At 41.8% G+C, this 20,442-nt stretch overlaps 1 protein-coding gene across 1 annotated transcript in view; it reads left to right on the top strand.

Annotated features, from left to right (window-relative positions):
• Positions 1–5,752: 5,752 nt before the first annotated feature.
• The window catches only part of LOC139382951 (carboxypeptidase D-like), a 42,689-nt gene continuing 27,999 nt past the window's right edge, over positions 5,753–20,442 (top strand). Inside the window, exons 1-2 of the mRNA XM_071127225.1 lie at positions 5,753–6,554; positions 7,678–7,925. Of these exons, the coding sequence (XP_070983326.1) occupies positions 5,896–6,554; positions 7,678–7,925 (907 nt within the window). The 5' untranslated portion in view covers positions 5,753–5,895. The remainder of the gene's footprint in view (positions 6,555–7,677; positions 7,926–20,442) is intronic.

Here is a 20,442-nt window from a genome sequence, read left to right on the forward strand (position 1 = left end):
TAAAACTGTATTTTTTTGTGAAGAATCAACAACAAGTGGGACACAATCATGAAGTGGAACGACATTTATTGGATATTTCAAACTTTTTTAACAAATCAAAAACTGAAAAATTGGGCGTGCAAAATTATTCAGACCCCTTAAGTTAATACTTTGTAGCGCCACCTTTTGCTGCGATTACAGCTGTAAGTCGCTTGGGGTATGTCTCTATCAGTTTTGCACATCGAGAGACTGACATTTTTTCCCATTCCTCCTTGCAAAACAGCTCGAGCTCAGTGAGGTTAGATGGAGAGCATTTGTGAACAGCAGTTTTCAGTTCTTTCCACAGATTCTCGATTGGATTCAGGTCTGGACTTTGACTTGGCCATTCTAACACCTGGATATGTTTATTTTTGAACCATTCCATTGTAGATTTTGCTTTATGTTTTGGATCATTGTCTTGTTGGAAGACAAATCTCCGTCCCAGTCTCAGCTCTTTTGCAGACTCCATCAGGTTTTCTTCCAGAATGGTCCTGTATTTGGCTCCATCCATCTTCCCATCAATTTTAACCATCTTCCCTGTCCCTGCTGAAGAAAAGCAGGCCCAAACCATGATGCTGCCACCACCATGTTTGACAGTGGGAATGGTGTGTTCAGTGTGATGAGCTGTGTTGCTTTTACGCCAAACATAACGTTTTGCATTGTTGCCAAAAAGTTCAATTTTGATTTCATCTGACCAGAGCACCTTCTTCCACATGTTTGGTGTGTCTCCCAGGTGGCTTGTGGCAAACTTTAAACAACACTTTTTATGGATATCTTTAAGAAATGGCTTTCTTCTTGCCACTCTTCCATAAAGGCCAGATTTGTGCAATATACGACTGATTGTTGTCCTATGGACAGAGTCTCCCACCTCAGCTGTAGATCTCTGCAGTTCATCCAGAGTGATCATGTGCCTCTTGGCTGCATCTCTGATCAGTCTTCTCCTTGTATGAGCTGAAAGTTTAGAGGGACGGCCAGGTCTTGGTAGATTTGCAGTGGTCTGATACTCCTTCCATTTCAATATTATCACTTGCACAGTGCTCCTTGGTATGTTTAAAGCTTGGGAAATCTTTTTGGATCCAAATCCGGCTTTAAACTTCTTCACAACAGTATCTCGGACCTGCCTGGTGTGTTTCTTGTTCTTCATGATGCTCTCTGCGCTTTTAACGGACCTCTGAGACTATCACAGTGCAGGTGCATTTATACGGAGACTTGATTACACACAGGTGGATTGTATTTATCATCATTAGTCATTTAGGTCAACATTGGATCATTCAGAGATCCTCACTGAACTTCTGGAGAGAGTTTGCTGCACTGAAAGTAAAGGGGCTGAATAATTTTGCACGCCCAATTTTTCAGTTTTTGAGTTTGAAATATCCAATAAATGTCATTCCACTTCATGATTGTGTCCCACTTGTTGTTGATTCTTCACAAAAAAATACAGTTTTATATCTTTATGTTTGAAGCCTGAAATGTGGCAAAAGGTCGCAAAGTTCAAGGGGGCCGAATACTTTCGCAAGGCACTGTAAATATTGAAAAAACAATGACAATTTACAACCTACCACGGTTTTTTTTTGGGGGGGGGGGGGGGTTATTACAATACTGACTAATATTGTCAGATATACATTTTACAGAACTAAAATACACTCTGTACTGTACTGTAGTCTCAAATGATATATTCTGCAAGCCACTTTAAAGAGAGGATCCTCCTCAAGAAGAGTGACATCCCTGGCTGAGGATACAGAACGGCTGTGTCAGCCGGCTAAATGACCAAATACAGGCCAGGAATGTGTTTGGATTTCCGGCCTATGTCTTTTCGATTAGAAGATCAGAAATGGGGACTTATATGATAGGTGAGATGTTGTGGCTAATATAGCATTGTTTAGCACATCGTGTTTAGCGCCACTCACTCCCTAACGTGAGAGTTAAGTGTTAAGTGTTATTTAATATTAGCGTATATGCGGAGCATCTATAGACGACGAGTTAGTTCAAGCTGTATGTCTAGACACCCTACGGTTTGTGTGTTAGCCAAGGAGTGCTTCGTTTGGGGAAGTCACTCAGTAAAGGGACGGGAGGGGAGATGGGGTCTGTGTTTTATGTTCACGTTTATTATTAGTACAGGTGGCATGACAAGCTCCCGCACGGCGGGAGTTTTGTATGACAGCAACAATTTGCTCTAAAATAAGAAATGCCACATAGTGACAGAGCACAGAGTAGACCAGGTGGAATAAAGATAGTCAGCTGGAACTGTAATGGCTTAGGGCATGTGGTGAAACGAGCTAAGGTTTTTTCTCATCTTAAATCACTGGGTGCTGACATAGTGCTTCTTCAAGAAACTCATATTAAACGCTCCGCTCAGGCCAAGCTACGAGTCGGCTGGATCGGTCAGATATACCAGTCTAACTTTGACGCAAAAGCGAGAGGGGTAGCAATCCTGATAAGGAAAAACATTCCGTTTGTTTACTCATCCTCGATTTCAGATCCTAATGGTCGGTATATTATTGTGGCTGGTACACTGAATTCGAAACCAGTAACCTTGGTCAATTTATATGGACCCAACTTCGATGATCCATTATTTTTTCAAAGGGTATTTAAGGACATACCAAATATCTCGGATACAAGTATTATTGTTGGAGGGGACTTTAACTGTACGTTAGATCCTCTTTTAGATAAACAGCTATCAAGGTCAATTCAACAATCAAATGCCAGTGTCTGTCTAAATACATTGATGACAAACCTTAACATTGTCGATATTTGGAGACTGACACACCAACAGATAGGGATTATTCTTTATTTTCGTCAGTTCATAAATCATATTCCAGAATAGACTATTTTTTGTTGGACTCCAAACTAATTTCAGCAGCTGAGTCGGTTACCTATCACCCTATTCTAATTACGGACCACTCTCCTGTGACCATGGTGCTGAAACTCGACAATATGTCGACAGGTCGGCGACCGTGGCGCTTAGACGCATACCTGCTGAAAGATTAGGCTTTTTGTCAGTATTTGAAGGAGCAGATTGCCTTTTTCCTCGGAACTAACGACACGGGGGATGTTGACGACTCCACCCTTTGGGGATCTCTAAAGGCTGTGATTAGAGGTTACATTATTTCTTATACATCAGAGAGGAAGAAACGCGCCAATACTAGGCTGAGAGAAATTGAAAGAGAGTTAGGGGAACAGGAGAACGTTTTTAGGACGAATTCCTCGTATACAGTCCTTGAGAAGATCACAAAGTTAAAATATGAATACAATACCATCCTTTCGAAACGGGTGGGCTCTTTACTTGCTAGAACGCAACAAAGTTATTTTGAACTGGGTGACAAACCACATAAATTATTAGCAAGACAGCTAAGGCATGTACAGGCATCTAGAGCTATTCACAAAATAAAAGACAAGAAGGGTAAAATAGTAACAGATCCGCAGGATATTAATAAATGCTTTGCGCAGTTTTACTCAAGAGCTATACCAATCAAAATGCGATGCTACTGATCCACAAACTATGGAACCCTGAATGTGAACTTCCTAAACTAGACAGGGGGGCAGCTGCTGCACTCGATGCAGGGATAACTTCAGAGGAAATTAACACAGCGATAGCACAATTTCCAAACAGCAAGGCCCCTGGGCCCGATGGATATGTAATAGAATTCTATAAGAAGTACTACGCCAGTCTATCTCCACTTATGTTGCGAATGTTTAAACACTCCATAGAAAATGCCAAACTCCCGCAAACACTGTATGAGGCTACAATAGCACTGATCTTGAAAAAATATATAGATTCCATGGAGATATCGTCTTATCGCCCCGTGTCGTTACTCCCCATAGAAAACAAGGTGTTGACAAAGATATTGGCAAACCGATGGCCTAGTGCGTTAACTGCCATGTTCAGGGGTAGAACGACACCTCGGGGGTTTGAACTTGCAACCTCCCGGTTACTAGTCCAACGCTCTAACCAATAGGCTACCCTGCACCTATTGAAAGCGAATTGGGACATGAAAATATATCAGCTTAAACAAAATATAGATTTTTGGAAAACTCTGCCTATCTTCTTGGTTGGTCGTATAAACGCTATTAAAATGGTTGTCCTCCCCAAGTTTCTTTACCTCTTCCAATGTCTACCCAATTTCATACCACAAAGCTATTTTAAGAAACTGGATTCAATAGTAACTCCATTTTTATGGGATAACAAGGCAGACAGAATTTCAAAGAAGCATTTATGCAAGTACAAGATAGAGGGGGGCTTTGGCCTTCCTCACTTTAAACTGTATTATTGGGCTGCTAATCTGAACATCGTGTCTTTCTGGAGGGAATGTTCACCTGCGATGAGACAGAAGGATATGCCTGCATGGCTTTTGATTGAGCAGGCCTCCTGTCAACGTTCCTCACTCCCTGCACTTGTTAATAGCCCATCATATGTGAAAAAAATCCACTCTAACCCAGTCATTTGTCATACGCTTAGGATCTGGAAACAGATTAGGTATTTCCTTAACATACCCACTGTATACATTGGCAGCCCGATTTGCCTGAATCATGCTTTCCACCCCGCATTGGATGATGTGGTGTTTTCACAGTGGAGGGAGAAGGGGCTCACAACAATTGGTAATCTATACATAGATGGTCAGTTAGCTTCATTTCAACAATTTCATTTCAACAATTACAGGGAAAGTCCATCATGCCAACAACACATTTTTTCAGATACCTCCAAATCAGGAATTTCGTAAGGACACATATCCCACAGTATGGCATGAAGCCAAATAGTCCTACATTAGATAGCTTGATCCTTGTCAAACCCCATTCAAAAGGGTCAGTCTCTAGACTGTATGATGTGCTACAGGCCCACATAGAGGTATCCACAGACACCATTAAAAGGGCTTGGGAACAAGAACTTGGGTCAGAAATCTCAGATGAGGACTGGGTAGAAGCTCTCAGGAATATAAACCACAGTTCAGTGAATGCCAGACACAACCTTGTACAGTTTAAGGTGATACACAGGTTACATTACTCAAAAGTGAAACTGCATAAAATATTCCCGGACACCTCACAGCTGTGTGAGAGGTGCAAGCAGGATGAGGGGACGTTGACCCACTTATTCTGGACATGTCCTAAGTTACATGCTTACTGGGCTCTCATTTTTGATTACTTATCTAGAGCCTTTGATAGAGTTCTAGCCCCAGACCCATTGACCGCTCTGTTTGGTACAGTTGATGGGAATAACCACGAAGGGAAAGCTGTTTCTCTTTGTACTCTATTAGCCAAAAGGCTCATATTGCAATTTTGGAAACTGGAGACTGCACCTACCTTTGAAATGTGGTTACAGGATTCAGGGAATGCAATACATATGGAAAAGATTCAATACAATACCTCCAATAGAAGTTCAATGTTTTACAAAATATGGCAGCCGATACTGGATAAATGGTCTAGTCCCGCTTCATAACTGGGTTGACGATCTGCTGCTACTCTGTGCTGTACTCCACTCAATATTTATTTTTGGCTTAACTACACTGCTTGTAATGACTATATGCTGTCTTCTTATACATGTACCACCTAATAGGATTTTGTTTTATTTTGTGTATGTGTGAGTTAAGTTTTGTTTTGTCCTCTAAATTGGCCATCCCATTCAACAGTACAATGAATGTCATCGTTAGTATTGCTGTCTTTTTTATTTGATTTTTTTATTGTAATAAATATATTATTTAAAAATAAAAGAAGAGTGACATCAAACCAAAGCCCCGCCCCTATGAAAGCTTAACGGGAAGTTGAATGCATACAGGCAGGCTGACCGGAGAGACAATACTCTAGGTTAGCTAGATAGCAATGTTCTAATCGTTGACCTTTTTATTTCACGAGACTGGATATTCAAGAGGTAGGAGAGTAGGAAACATGGCAACATATTTGCTTGAGCATCGACATACAGCGCCGAAACTATGCGTCTTACTTTTCGTCTTCCTCCTTTTTGTTGTTGGCCCCATCACGGCTCTCAGCGTCGGCGAGGCGAGGCTTGTCAGAAGCAACACCTTCGCGGAAGTGGAGGTAGAAGACTATACAAAATACTACAATTATGTCGAAATGACCCGGCTACTGAAGTTCATGGCCATGAAATACCCTTACATCTCCAACCTGTCCAGTATAGGCCAGTCGGTGCAGGGCAGGGAGTTGTGGGTTATGCGAATCACAAAGGACCCCAACGCTGACGTACCAGGAAAACCCAAATGTAAATACGTGGGGAACATGCACGGGGACGAAACTATCTCGAGGCAGGTGTTGGTGTACCTTGTGAACTACCTACTGACGAGGTATGGAGAGGACTCGCGTATCACGGAGTTGTTGACGAGCACGGATATTTACATTATGCCCAGTATGAACCCAGACGGGTTCGAAAGGTCCAGAGAGGGGGACTGTAGTGGCGACGCTGGGGGTCGTTCCAACGCCAAGAACATGGACCTCAATAGAAGTTTTCCTGACCAGTTTGACAAAATCAACGTCCAGCAAGACGATGTTCCAGAGGTTACAGCTGTCATTAAATGGATCCTGGAGAAAAAGTATTTATTTATTTCTCTCGTCTATTTACATAGACCTACATACAACATTCTTTGTGTTTGTTTAGCTCACATTGTTTATAACCTAATTCAGATGGCTCAAATGTATGGGCTACACCAGGGGTAGGCAACCCTTTTCCTGGAGTGGCGGGTGCAGGTACTGCAGAGTTTTGTTCCGACATAGGCACCACACCTGACAAACTGAGGTGATTGATTGCCTAAATTCAACACATCACACACCTGTTCTTCCAGGTCGGTTAAGTAAAAAATATGAAGTGACTGCGGAACTCTAGGACCCTGGGCTCCACAGACATTGCTTACTGCAAATGGTAACTGCTACACCCAAGATATTTACTGGCAGCCTGCATCTGTCGTTGTTCCTATTGTTCTTAAGCACCTCCTCATGGACCCCAAATACCACCTCCCCTGCGAAGGATCTCTCCATTTACCTAATGGCCCACTGTTGCCAGCTAACCTTTGGGAATGCCCTTGATCAACATTAGACTCCAATAGGCCAACATAAGTAGCCTGCCATACAACTTTAGGCTGGCCACCTTTGTCTAAAGACCTGTCAAAACAAGCACTATACCTTCCAGCTGTCACTAAACAAACAGCTGTTGAAAAACATGACACGCCTAGTATAGAGGTCCTGGATGGCAGGGAGCTCGACCCTGGTGATTTACTGGGCCGTACGCACTATCCTCTGTAGCGCCTTGCGGTCGGATGCTGAGCAGTTGTCATACCAAGCGGTAACACAACCAGTCATGCTCTCGATGGTGCAGCTGTAGAACTTTTTGAGCATCTGAGGTCCCATGCCAGATCTTTTCAGCCTCCTGAGGAGGAATTGGCGTTGTCGTGCCCTCCTCACGACTTTGTTGGTGTGTTTGGACCTTGATAGGTCCTTAGTGATGTGGACACCAAGGAACTTGAAGCTCTCGACCTGCTCCACTACAGCCCCATCGATGTGAATGGGGGCGTGCTCGTGTGTGTACTTCAGATCAGCCTTGGATAGTGAAAGGTTTCCCCCCTTGGCCTTGACAATAGTATGTAGACTCCAGACAGTAGATACCAGGCTTACTATATATCCCCTGCCTCCTGATAACATTGTGTTGTTATGTCCCTCCAGGTTTGTCCTGTCAGGGAACCTGCATGGTGGCACTGTGGTGGCCAGCTACCCCTTTGATGACTCAGCCTCCCACAAGATGCAGGGTTACTACAGCAGCTCTGTGGACGACAACCTGTTTAAACACCTGGCGCTGACCTACGCCAAGAACCACCCCGTCATGAGGACCGGGGAACCCAAGTGCCCAGATACCCCCGATGAAACTTTTGAGGATGGCATCGTCAACGGGGCAAAGTGGTACGATGTACCCGGTAAGACTTTTTCCTTCTTAACTGTCAGACCACTGATGATGCTCTTTTTAGGCAGGTCATGTTCTTTTTCCTTCGTTTGTTGAAAAGAGGTGATGGTTCACACACAAAGTAGCCTAGACCAGCTCCAATATTTTCCTTTCTTGATTTCTAATATATTTTCTTCTCTTCTTCGTAAGTTGTTTCCTTGGCTTTCCATTTCTTGAGAAAAGCTTCTTCAGTTGCTTTTTTGATTGTTTAACTCTTTATCCCTCATCACTCTCAGAATAATCGCACATTGTTGAGACAGAGAGCTGAGTGCTGGGTTGCCATGACGATTAAGTCATAGATTGGTGTCTATTTTGACTTTGTCTCTTCTCAGGGACTGACAAAATTATGTGGTAATTTTACTTTTCAGGCGTTCATAATCAGTTGAAGATCAGGTTTTACTCAGCTCAGTGTTGTATGAGTTCATGGCGACACCTTGAAATGAATATCAAATAACATGTACTGTAGACTTATAGTAGGGTAATAAAGGGTATTTGATAACATGTATAGTGTGGGCTTTCACTACCATGGTACAGGCCTACTTTTTGTCATTGGGACAAAGCCTGATGTATAGGCTATGTGTTGCCATGAAAAGGGGTGTGATTGTTTCCTCTGTCATTTTCCATGGCCCAATTTTCACAGAATATCCCCCCCCACTCATTTTGGGTCTATTTGAGAACCAATCCAGCAGATCCACAGCTGGGATTGTCTGTCTAGTATTAATTTAAAACCCCACTAATTAGACAATTTAATTAGAGTATGGCTTTGACCATTACAGAAGAATTTGCACTGAATTTTCACAGTGATTTATTGTAATGTTTGTTTGTGTCAATTAATGCCATAAGGGATGGGTTGCCAACTGGCGATTTGACACCAAAATAAAATTGAATTAATTCATAATGTCATGAATTAATTCATTACAGGTGTTCCATTGCACTGACTTCACTATCTAGCAAAGCAGCTGTGGCAGAGGACAACAGACCCAGCTAGCTAGTATTGTTTTATTCACCCCTGCAGAACAGACCTGCTCTCTGTTCTCTCCTCACAGAAAGCCTGACTGGTCTCAGGTTATCCTATCTGTCTTACGAGGTGTGTGTGTGTGTGTGTGAGACACCACCTGTCCATGCAGCTTGCTGTCCCCCCACTTCCCCCCTTCATGTTCAGGAATACCAGTGTCTGTGGTCCACAGGCAGTAACCGGACCCCAGTCTCTGTGTGGCTGCTGTCAGTGGTTTGGGAAGAGAGCCAGGCGAAGGACGATGAGATGATACTGTAATCTGAGTCTGAAGGTTTAAGGTGACCGTCATGGCTTTTCCTGTAAAGACATGTGCGGTCATCACTGTGTGTGTGTGCGCGTGCATATTTACAGTGAGACTGTTTATCATGTGTCTGTGTGAGTCCAATAGGGAGTTGTGAGTTCCATGTATATTCTCAGACATTCTTCAATAATCCCTGAATCTGCTCTAACAGACTGCCTCTGCTTCAGTTGTAAATTATGACTCGGCAGAAGACTAATTCTGGTTTCTTCATCATTACTCACCTGAATCTAAATTGACTGCCTATGTGGTTAATGGAGACTGCAGGAGATATTTCATCTGATGCATAGATCTCTGTCTTCTATAAACACTGTTAAAGGAACAGCAGAGGTGTCATTTAATGTTGGACCTAGGAGGTGTAAGGATTAGGTGTTTTAACAAGCTTCTATTTATTTGATTTATTTCATCTTTATTTAACCAGGTAAGCCAGTTCTCATTTTACAACTGCGACCGGGCCAAGATAAAGCAAAGCAATGCGACAAAAACAACAACACAGAGTTACACATAAACAAACGTACAGTCAATAACCCAAAGGAAACGAAAAATAGAAAATCTATGTACAGTGTGTGCAAATGTAGGGAGGGAGGCAATAAATAGACCATAGAGGCAAAAATAATTACAATTTAGCATTAATACTGGAGTGATAGATGTACAGATGATGATGTGCAAGTAGGGATACTGGTGTGCAAAAGAGCAAGAGGGTGAGTAATAATATGGGGATGAGGTAGTTGGGTGTGCTATTTACAGATGGGCAGTGTACAGGTACAGTGATCAGTAAGCTGCTCAGACAGCTGATGCTTAAAGTTAGAGAGAGAGATATAAGACTCCAGCTTCAGTGATTTTTGCAATTCGTTCCAGTCATTGGCAGCAGAGAACTGGAAGGAAAGGCGGCCAAAGGAAGTGTTGGCTTTGGGGATGACCAGTGCAATGTACCTGCTGGAGCATGTGCTACGGGTGGGTGTTGCTACCAGTGAGCTGAGATAAGGCAGGGCTTTACCTAGCAAAGACTTGTAGATGACATGGAGCCAGTGGGTTTGGCGACCGATATGTAGTGAGTGCCAGCCAATGAGAGAATACAGGTCGCAGTGGTGGGTAGTATATGGGGCTTTGGTGATAAAACGGATGGCACTGTGATAGACTACATTCAGTTTGCTGAGTAGAGTGTTGGGGGCTATTTTGTAAATTACATCGCCAAAGTCAAGGATCTGTAGGATAGTCAGTTTTACGAGGGTATGTTTGGCAGCATGAGTGAAGGAGGCTTTGTTGTGAAATAGGAAGCTGATTATTTTGGATTGGAGATGTTTAATGTGAGTCTGGAAGGAGAGTTTACAGTCTAACCAGACACCTAGGTATTTGTAGTTGTCCACATATTCTAGGTCAGAACCGTCCAGAGTAGTGATGCTAGTCGGGCGGGAGGGTGCGGGCAGTAATCGTTTGAAGAGCATTCACTTAGTTTTACTAGCATTTAAAAGCAGTTGGAGGCCACGGAAGGAGTGTTGTATGGCGTTGAAGCTCGTTTGGAGGTGTGTAAGCACAGTGTCCAAAGAGGGGCCAGATGTATACAGAATGGTGTTGTCTAATGAAATATGAATCCATTCTCTGATGAACTTTGAGAATAGACTTACACAATGCTCAATGAGGAAATGACAGGACTGAAATGTACCCAATGATATCGTAGGATCTTATTAGAGCATTACGAATGTGAGTTTAGAATCTAGATAATTGTCATTATGACCTTCTGGGAGGTGACTGTTGAGAAATAGTAAAAGGGAGAGGGAGGGAGGGAAGTTTAGGTACTTGGCAGTGTGGGTTGACTTTGGTAATTGCAATAGATGACTGATAACCTTTTGACAAGCTTTTTCTGTAGACCCATTTTATAGCTAGTTTATCTCTTTCCTGTATGCCAGGGGTGTCAAACTCATTCCATGGAGGGCCTAGTGCAGCATCTCCCAAACTCGGACCTCGGGACCCCAAGGGGTGCATGTTTTTGTTTTTTCCCGAACACTACACAACTGATTCCGATTATCAAAGCTTGATGAATCAGCTGTGCAGTGCTAGGGCAAATACCAAAACGTGAACCCCTATTGGTCCTAAGGACAGAGTTTAGGAAACCCTGGCCTTGTGTCTCCTTCTTTTTCCTTTCAACTCAATATTAATTAATGAACAGTTTATAAACTACGTGGGCCTATAGCCTAAATAATTTAAAGTAGCCTATTCCTTTTACTAACCAGCAATACCCACTGCTCTCTTTCTGAACATTCATATTATTATTATTTATTTGACCTTTATATAGTGTCCCCCGAGCTGACAAGGTGAAAATCTGTCGTTCTGCCCCTGAACAAGGCAGTTAACCCACCGTTCCTAGGCCGTCATTGAAAATAAGAATGTGTTCTTAACTGACTTGCCTAGTTAGACTTAGGGATGCCATCCGTTAGATTAAATACAGAACAGTTCCGTATTTCACTGAAAGAATAAAGGTTTTGTTTTCGAAATGATAGTTTCCGTATTCGACCATATTAATGACCTAAGGCTCATATTTCTGTGTGTTATTATGTTATAATTAAGTCTATGATTTGATAGAGCAGTCTGACTGAGCGATGGTAAGCACCAGCAGGCTCGTAAGCATTCATTCAAACAGCACATTCGTGCGTTTCGCTGCGCTTCAAGCTGTTTATGACTTCCAGCCCATCAACTCCTGAGATTAGGCTGGTATAACCGATGTGAAATGGCTAGCTAGTTAGCGGGGTGTGTGCTAATAGTGTTTCAAACGTCACTCACTCTGAGACTTGGAGTAGTTGTTCCCCTTGCTCTGCATGGGTAACGCTACTTCGAGGGTGGCTGTTGTCGATGTGTTCCTGGTTCGAGACCAGGTAGAGGCGAGGAGAGGGACGGAAGCTATACTGTTACACTGGCAATACTAAAGTGCCTATAAGAACATCCAATAGTCAAAGGTATATGAAATACAAATGGTATCGAGAAAAATAGTCCTATAATTCCTATAATAACTACAACCTAAAACTTCTTACCTGGGAATATTGAAGACTCATGTTAAAAGGAACCACCAGCTTTCATATGTTCTCATGTTCTGAGCAAGGAACTTAAACGTTTACTTTTACTTTCTTCTCCAACACTTTGTTTTAGCATTATTTAAACCAAATTCAACATGTTTCATTATTTATTTGAGGCTAAATAGATTTTATTGATGTATTATATTAAGTTAAAATAAGTGTTCATTCAGTATTGTTGTAATTGTCATTATTAAAATAAAAATTGTCCGATTTAATCGATATCGGCTTTTTTGGTCCTCCAATAATCGGTATCGAGGTTTTTGGTCTTCCAATAATCGGTATCGTTATCGGTGTTGAAAAATCATAATCGGTCGACCTCTACTCTGGACACCTTTCATCCAAGCTACTCAATACTGCCCCTGCAGCCATAAGAGGTTTAACAAGCAGTGCGGCTTGGCTGGGTTGTGTTTCGGAGGATGCATGGCTTTCGTCCTTCGTCTCTCCCGAGCCCGTACGGGAGTCGTAGCGATGAGACAAGATAGTAGCTACTAACAATTGGATACCACGAAATTGGGGAGAAAAAGGGAGTAAAATTGAGAAAAAAAAAATATATAAAGTGCAAGGATGCATTAACAGAGTCCAGTCTCTGTAAAACAGAGGAGGCTGCATACATATACAGTTGAAGTCGGAAGTTTACATACACTTAGGTTGGAGTCATTAACTTGTTTTTCAACCACTCCACAAATTTCTTGTTAACAAACTATAGTTTTGGCAAGTCAGTTAGGACATCTACTTTCTGCATGACAAGTCATTTTTCCTACAATTGTTTGCAGACAGATTTTTTCACTTATAATTAATTCACTGTATCACAATTCCAGTGGATCAGAAGTTGACTGTGCCTTTAAACAGCTTGGAAAATTCCAGAAAATTATGTCATGCTTTAGAAGCTTCTGATAGGCTAATTGACATAACTTGAGTCAATTGGAGGTGTATCTATGGATGTATTTCAAGGCCTACCATCAAACTCGGTGCCTCTTTACTTGACATCATGGGAAAATCAAAAGAAATCAGCCAAGACCTATAAAAACAAATTGTAGACCTCCTGGTTCGTGAACCAAGTCTGGTTCATCCTTGGGAGAAATTTCCACAACGCCTGAAGGTACCACGTTCATCTGTACAAACAATAGTATGCAAGTATAAACACCATGGGACCACGCAGCCGTCATACCGCTCAGGAAGGAGACGTGTTCTGTCTCCTAGAGATGAATGTACTTTGGTGCGAAAAGTGCAAATCAATCCCAGAACAACAGTTAAGGACCTTTTAAGATGCATCTGTCCGTGGAACCCTTAACCGATCCAAATCTATATACTCTGTCAGAAAAACGTCACGAATCATTGGTTCCCAATTTGTTTTTGCTCATTTTACTTTTTTTTCTACCTTCTAAAAATACCTCATATTTTGTGACAACCTCAATATCAGCAGCCTAGTCACACTGCGCACTGTGCTCTGCTTCATGCGCTGACCAACTTATTCCTGATCTTGCACATCTGCGCTGCACCTTCAGCATTCAAATGCTTGTTAAATGGATTGCGCAATATTAGGCTTTATTATTGAGTGACGGCCAATTGATTTGATAGGTTATTGATATCAAATGCGCTGTTGAAAGTGGTGTTTTACCGGAATATAAGTAAGGTACCAGAGACACAACTCATCTGGCTAATAGCCCAAATGCTGAACAGGATTTGATTTGAATCAGGTTCACCATCAGTAATAGTTTTGGTAGTTTTGCTTTATGCAATCAGTGTATATGGTCATTTTTAGATATACAGGGTAAAGTTGATAATTTCATAGTGATGACAGCCATCATCACTTTTGCGAGGGAAGCGACACTGCATTGTCGAAACGGGAGGTGCTCACTCCATAGAAACTTCCAAACGGTCAAAACCATTCCATTTTGAGACTGGGTGAAATCCAAAGTTGTGCTATATATTCATTGGCTATGTCATGTCTAATTTGTAAAGATACATATTGATACATTACTAGCTCACTTTTAAGTGGGTGATGGTTTAAAGCATTCATTGCCTCCCCCTAATCTAATAGTGGGGTGGTAGATGCCCACTACCACAGGCAGACAGAGGTCAGCTCAAACAGATCCCGCTTATGAACTCCATCAGAAGCAGATTTTAATTTAGTATGGTAAATTAATGTTTATTCATCAAATGTTAGTACATTGAACCGAATCTCATTGATTTGTTTGTTTAATCATACCACATCGCTTCGAATCATTTCAAACTAAAGCGTATTGTTCCTGCATTGTATCGGTTCCATGATATGTACGAATCATCTTGAAAGATGCACATCCCTACCTACTATTTAACCTTTATTTAATTAGGCAAGTCAGTTAAGAACAAATTCTTATTTACAATGACGGCCAAACCCTAACCCGGGCGACGCTTAGCCAATTGTGTCAATTGTAGTCACACCTCTCGCACTGAGATGCGGTGCCTTAGACCTCTGTGCCACTCAGGAGCCCTATAGGTCTGCTATTTGTTTTTCATAACTGATAGTTATCTCATAGATGGGCTGTTGTTTTCTAGCTCACTGACATCACAGCTAACCTGTTAACAGCCATCGTGACAAATCCTTATGCTGTAGTAGAGAACTATATTGAAGAACAAATGTGGCCTCATTTACAGTTACAATACTGAAAGCCGATTTGCTCCAGCTCTGCACTGAATGTTATTCAAACAAGGTTGTTTTCCTGCTAGCTGGATTAGGTACCCTGTATTCATAGGCCTTGCAGCTTTATGTGTTTGTCTGGATTCTGGAATGAATCATTTCTTTACTGGCGATTGAGAACACGGCTGGTTGAGCAAGGTAGTAGGCCACTGTGGTTTGGGTAGGAAGCCAATACAAACAGTATTGCAGGGTTGGTAGCCTAATGCTACAAACATTCATCACTGCAAACAGAACAGACGTATGGTGTTTGTAGTGATGACAAAGTTAGTTCTGGGGAATTTCTCTCTTTTAGACGAATTGCCATAAGACTCCCACTTGTCTTGTCGAAGGTCTGTCCTCTTATGATTATCAAATTCAGTCAATTATCTACTTGTCTTGGGATGTGAGGTTAATGTAGGGCAATTCCACTCTAATGGAATTGTGCTGAGACTCAGATTTTTCACTTAAAATGTATGCCAAACAAAAACCATTGATTTCAAGCTCTATGCATAAGGACTACTCTTAACAATTTAAACAGAACATTTTACAAAAACATATTCATTGGTAGATTGCATATTTGGGTATTATTCTATACACTGGCTATTAAGTAAGCATTTCACTATAAGGTCTACACTTGTTGTATTCGGCGCATGTGACAAATAATATTTTTATTTTATTATTTTAATGAGCTCCGCCACCAAACAAGACCTAATTTGGTTGGTCCGGACTGGACCACATGTGAATCAATCATAGATGTCCAAACCTGTGAAACAAACATCAAAGTACAGCACAGTGCAGTAGAGTTCAGTATAGTAGAGTATACTTCAGTACATTATAGTGTTTCTCAACTCGTGTGCTCAACTGTGTACTGTACTCCTCTACTCTACTGTACAGTACAGGAATGTACTGAACTATACTGGACCGCTCTTTACTGTACTGTGCTCCACTGTACTGTACTGTTCCGTCCAAACTTGTGAAACATGGACATCTATGATTAGTTCAGATTTGGTCCGGACCAAATGGAATTATATGTTTGGGCCAAATTAAGGCTGGTCTAGACGTCTGTGGACATTTTAAATCAAGGCTGGTTGGGAACAGACCAAAAAACGATGTCTGTGGACGTTGAAATCAAGGCTGGTTGGGACCAGACCAAAAAACGATGTCTGTGGACGTTGAAATCAAGGCTGGTTGGGACCAGACCAAAAAACGATGTCTGTGGACGTTGAAATCAAGGCTGGTTGGGACCAGACCAAAAAACGATGTCTGTGGACGTTGAAATCAAGGCTGGTTGGGACCAGACCAAAAAACGATGTCTGTGGACGTTGAAATCAAGGCTGGTTGGGACCAGACCAAAAAACGATGTCTGTGGACGTTGAAATCAAGGCTGGTTGGGACCAGACCAAAAAACGATGTCTGTGGACGTTGAAATCAAGGCTGGTTGGGACCAGACCAAAAAACGATGTCTGTGGACGTTGAAATCAAGGCTGGTTGGGACCAGACCAAAAAACGATGTCTGTGGACGTTGAAATCAAGGCTGGTTGGGACCAGACCAAAAAACGATGTCTGTGGACAGGGGGCTCATGGGTAGGTGTAAGAGAGAGGGAGGTTGGTAAAGGGAAGGAGAGGGACTGCAGAAATTCTGTTACAATTTTTTTTTCTGAACTTCTGATTTGGTAAAATAATTTCCTGTTTTAGTCACTTATCAATTATTTTTATGAATTATTATCAGTAAAAACATCAACTAATTGATAGGTCTACCTTGTTACTTCTTAATTATCCTCCCTCCTTATATGGGAGAACATTTAGAACATATCGTAAAGATATGTGGGTTTTTGGTAACGGAATTCCAAGACACAAGCCAATGTTTTATTTTGATGTACAGTGCCAGTCAAAAGTTTGGACACTTACTCATTCAAGGAGTTTTCTTTATTTTTTATTATTTTCTACATTGTAGAATAATAGTGAAGACATCAAAAATGTGAAATAACACATATGGAATCATGCAGTAACCAAAAAAGTGTTAAGCAAATCAAAATATATTTTAGGTTCTTCAAAGTAGCCATCCTTTGACTTGATGACAGCTTTGCACACACTTGGCATTCTCTCAACCAGCTTCATGAGGAATGCTTTTCCAACAGTCTTGAAGGAGTTCCCACATATACTGAGCACTTGGCTGCTTCTCCTTCATTCAATTGGGTTGAGGTCGGGTGATTGTGGAGGCCAGGTCATCTGATGCAGCACTCCATCACTCTCCTTCTTGGTCAAATCGCCCTTACACAGCCTGGAGGTGTGTTTTGGGTCATTGTACTGTTGAAAAACAAATGATAGTCCCACTAAGTGCAAACCAGAAGGTATCGCTGTAGAATGCTGTGGTAGCCATGCTGGTTAAGTGTGCCTTGAATTCTAAATAAATCACAGACCATGTCACCAGCAAAGCACCATCACACCACCTCCTCCATTCTTCACGGTGGGAACCACACATGCGGAGATCATCCATTCACCTACTCGGCGTCTCATAAACGCGCGCTGGCTGGAACCAAAAATCAAACATTTGGACTCATCAGACCAAAAAACAGATTTCCACCGGTCTAATGTCCATTGCTCGTGTTTCTTGGCCCAAGCAAGTCTCTTCTTCTCATTGATGTCCTTTAGTAGTGGTTTCTTTGCAGCAATTAGACCACGAAGGCCTGATTCACAGAGTCTCCTCTGAACAGTTGATGTTGAGATGTGTCTGTTACTTGAAGTCTGAATCATTAATTTGGGCTGCAATCTGAGGTGCAGTTAACTCTAATGAACTTATCCTCTGCAGCAGAGGTAACTCTGGATCTTCCTTTCCTGTGGCGGAACTCATGAGAGCCAGTGTCATCATAGTGCGTGAGGGTTTTTGCGACTGCACTTGAAAAAACTTTCAAAGTTCTATACATTTTCTGGATTGACTGTCCTTCGTGTTTTAAAGTAATGATGGACTGTCATTTCAATGCTTATTTGAGCTGTTCTTGCCATAATATAAACTTAGCCTTATTTTGGTAAAATACCATTTTCTGTATACCACCCCTACCTTGTCACACACAACTGATTGGCTCAAACGCAAGAAATTTCACTAATTAACTTAACAAGGCACATCTGTTAATTGAAATGCATTCAAGGTTACTACCTCATGAAGCTGGTTGAGAGAATGCCAAGTGTCCAAAGCTGTCATCAAGGCAAAGGGTGACTACTTTGAAGAATCTCAAATATAAAATATATTTGTTTTAACACTTTTTTTTGGTTACTACATGATTCCATATGTGTTATTTCATAGTTTTGATGTCTTCACTATTATTCTACAATGTTGAAAATAGTAAAAATAAAGAAACTCTAGAATGAGTAGGTGTGTCCAAACTCTATTTCTAATCATTTGTAATATGTTTTCTAAGACTAATTTTCCTTCTGTTTGACATGAAACCAAAGCCTGTGCTTATTCCAATATTTTTTTAATAAAAAATGGTTGAAAATGGCTATACGCCATAATTCCCCCCCAAAAAAGATGGACTCTTAGCTTTGACATGCTCCTATGATCTTCACATGTTGGTATTTATGGGTTCTTTTACATGGAAGTTACCTGAACAAAAACTACCTGGGAGCTTACATTAATATGTAGTGTTAAACCAAAGTTTATTTCGAATTTACAGTAAAAAACATACTTGTTGTTTTTTTTGTTACAGTAACTTACAGCTAACTGGCTGCCAGCAAGTTACCATAAAAACAACTGGATTTTTTTTACAGTGTAATGTTACATTCATTCCTGTTCACCTTTCTCCTTGTCCTCTACCACTCCAGAGTAAAGTAAAGAGGGAGTAACTAACAGGCCTAGTGTATTTACATGTAACCCCACGTAGCCTCTTTAACGCCATTCGTTCTTATATTATGTATCGTTCTCATCTGTGAAAGCTTGGGGCGTTGCCCAGGGCATGGGTCAGGTGATAGATATAGACCCAATGATTACCTCACAGTGAGATGATGAGCATTGTTTTCCCTAATTGCCAGCCGCCGTCTAAACAGCCGATAACAGACTCATTGTCGGCCGGCTACTTTTTCCACTTCACTTCTTCCACTTCACTTCAGGCTTCTGCTCATTTTAAAAGTTTCAAGTTTGCTAGTCAGAAAAGTCTGTATAGCCTTCTCCCGCTAGAATGAACGATATGCATCTTCTAGTGATCTATTGATACGACAGGCGCAAAGCGAGCGATGAACTGGAAACACTGCTGGTTTGTCAGTCGGCTGTCTGTCCCGCTGCTTGGTACCTGTGTTGTTTTTGTTATCTGTGGTTGGCTGCAGTCAAATTTCATTTCACGGAGGAGGGAGAGCATGATGCTCCTTCATCTACTGTGAGTGAATTTACACGTCCCATTTAATGTAAGTGGTAACAATGAGTTGAAATCCACTTAATTACTGTTTTTTGGCACATTCATTTATTTTATGTTGAGTTTTTCAACTTTCATATAGCCAGCCACGGATGTCGGGTGCATAGGCTATTTACTTTCCTTTGATTGGCGACTGAACAGCGAATGTTGACTAGTTTATAAAAGGTGTCGATCTGACTAAATAAAGTAAATCTCCTTATATCCCTTCGCTATTTTTAAATCATACAATATGGTTATGTCCATGGTATCGCATTGGGACACGTTTTTGGCCAGTTTATTAGGTACACCACCCTGTTCACATGGTTCGCTCCTACAGCCAATGAGTCACGTGACTGTGGCTTGCTAAATAAAGCAGGTCATCGAGGCATTCAGTTACTGTTCGAATGAATGTTATAATGGGCCAAATGAGTGACCTTAGTGACTTTGAGCGCGCCTGTTCCAGTATCTCAAACGGCCTGGCTCCTGGGCTTTTCACGCACGACAGTGTCTAGGGTTTACCAAGAATGGTGCGGCAAACAAAAACATCTAGTCAGCGGCAGTCCTGTGGGCGGAAAAAAAAAACGCTTGTTGATGAGAGGTTGAAGTAAAATGTCAAGAATCGTGCAAGCTAACAGGTGGGCAACAAACAGACTAATAATGGCTCCATACAATAGTGGTGTGCAGAACGGCATCTCGGAACGCACAACTCGTCAGTCCTTGTCACGGATGGGCTATTGCAGCAGGCGACCACATTGGGTTCCACTCCTTTCAGCTAAAAACAAGAAGAAGCCACTCCAGTGGGCACGCGATCACCAACACTGGACAATTGAGGAGAGGAAAAATAATCCCGGTTGCGTCATGCTGATGGCAGTCAGGATTTGGAGTAAGCAGCATGAGTCCATGGCTTCATCCTGCCAGGTGTCAATGGTACAGGCTGGTGGCAGTGGTGTAATGGCATGGGGAATGTTTTCCTGGCATGTTAGGTCCCTTGATACCAATTGAGCAACGTTTCCATGCCCCAAAGAATTCAGGCTGTTTGGGAGGCAAAGTGGGGTCTCACCCGGTACTA

This window comes from Oncorhynchus clarkii, chromosome 24 (assembly GCF_045791955.1).
Source record: "Oncorhynchus clarkii lewisi isolate Uvic-CL-2024 chromosome 24, UVic_Ocla_1.0, whole genome shotgun sequence".
Lineage (NCBI taxonomy): Eukaryota > Metazoa > Chordata > Actinopteri > Salmoniformes > Salmonidae > Oncorhynchus > Oncorhynchus clarkii.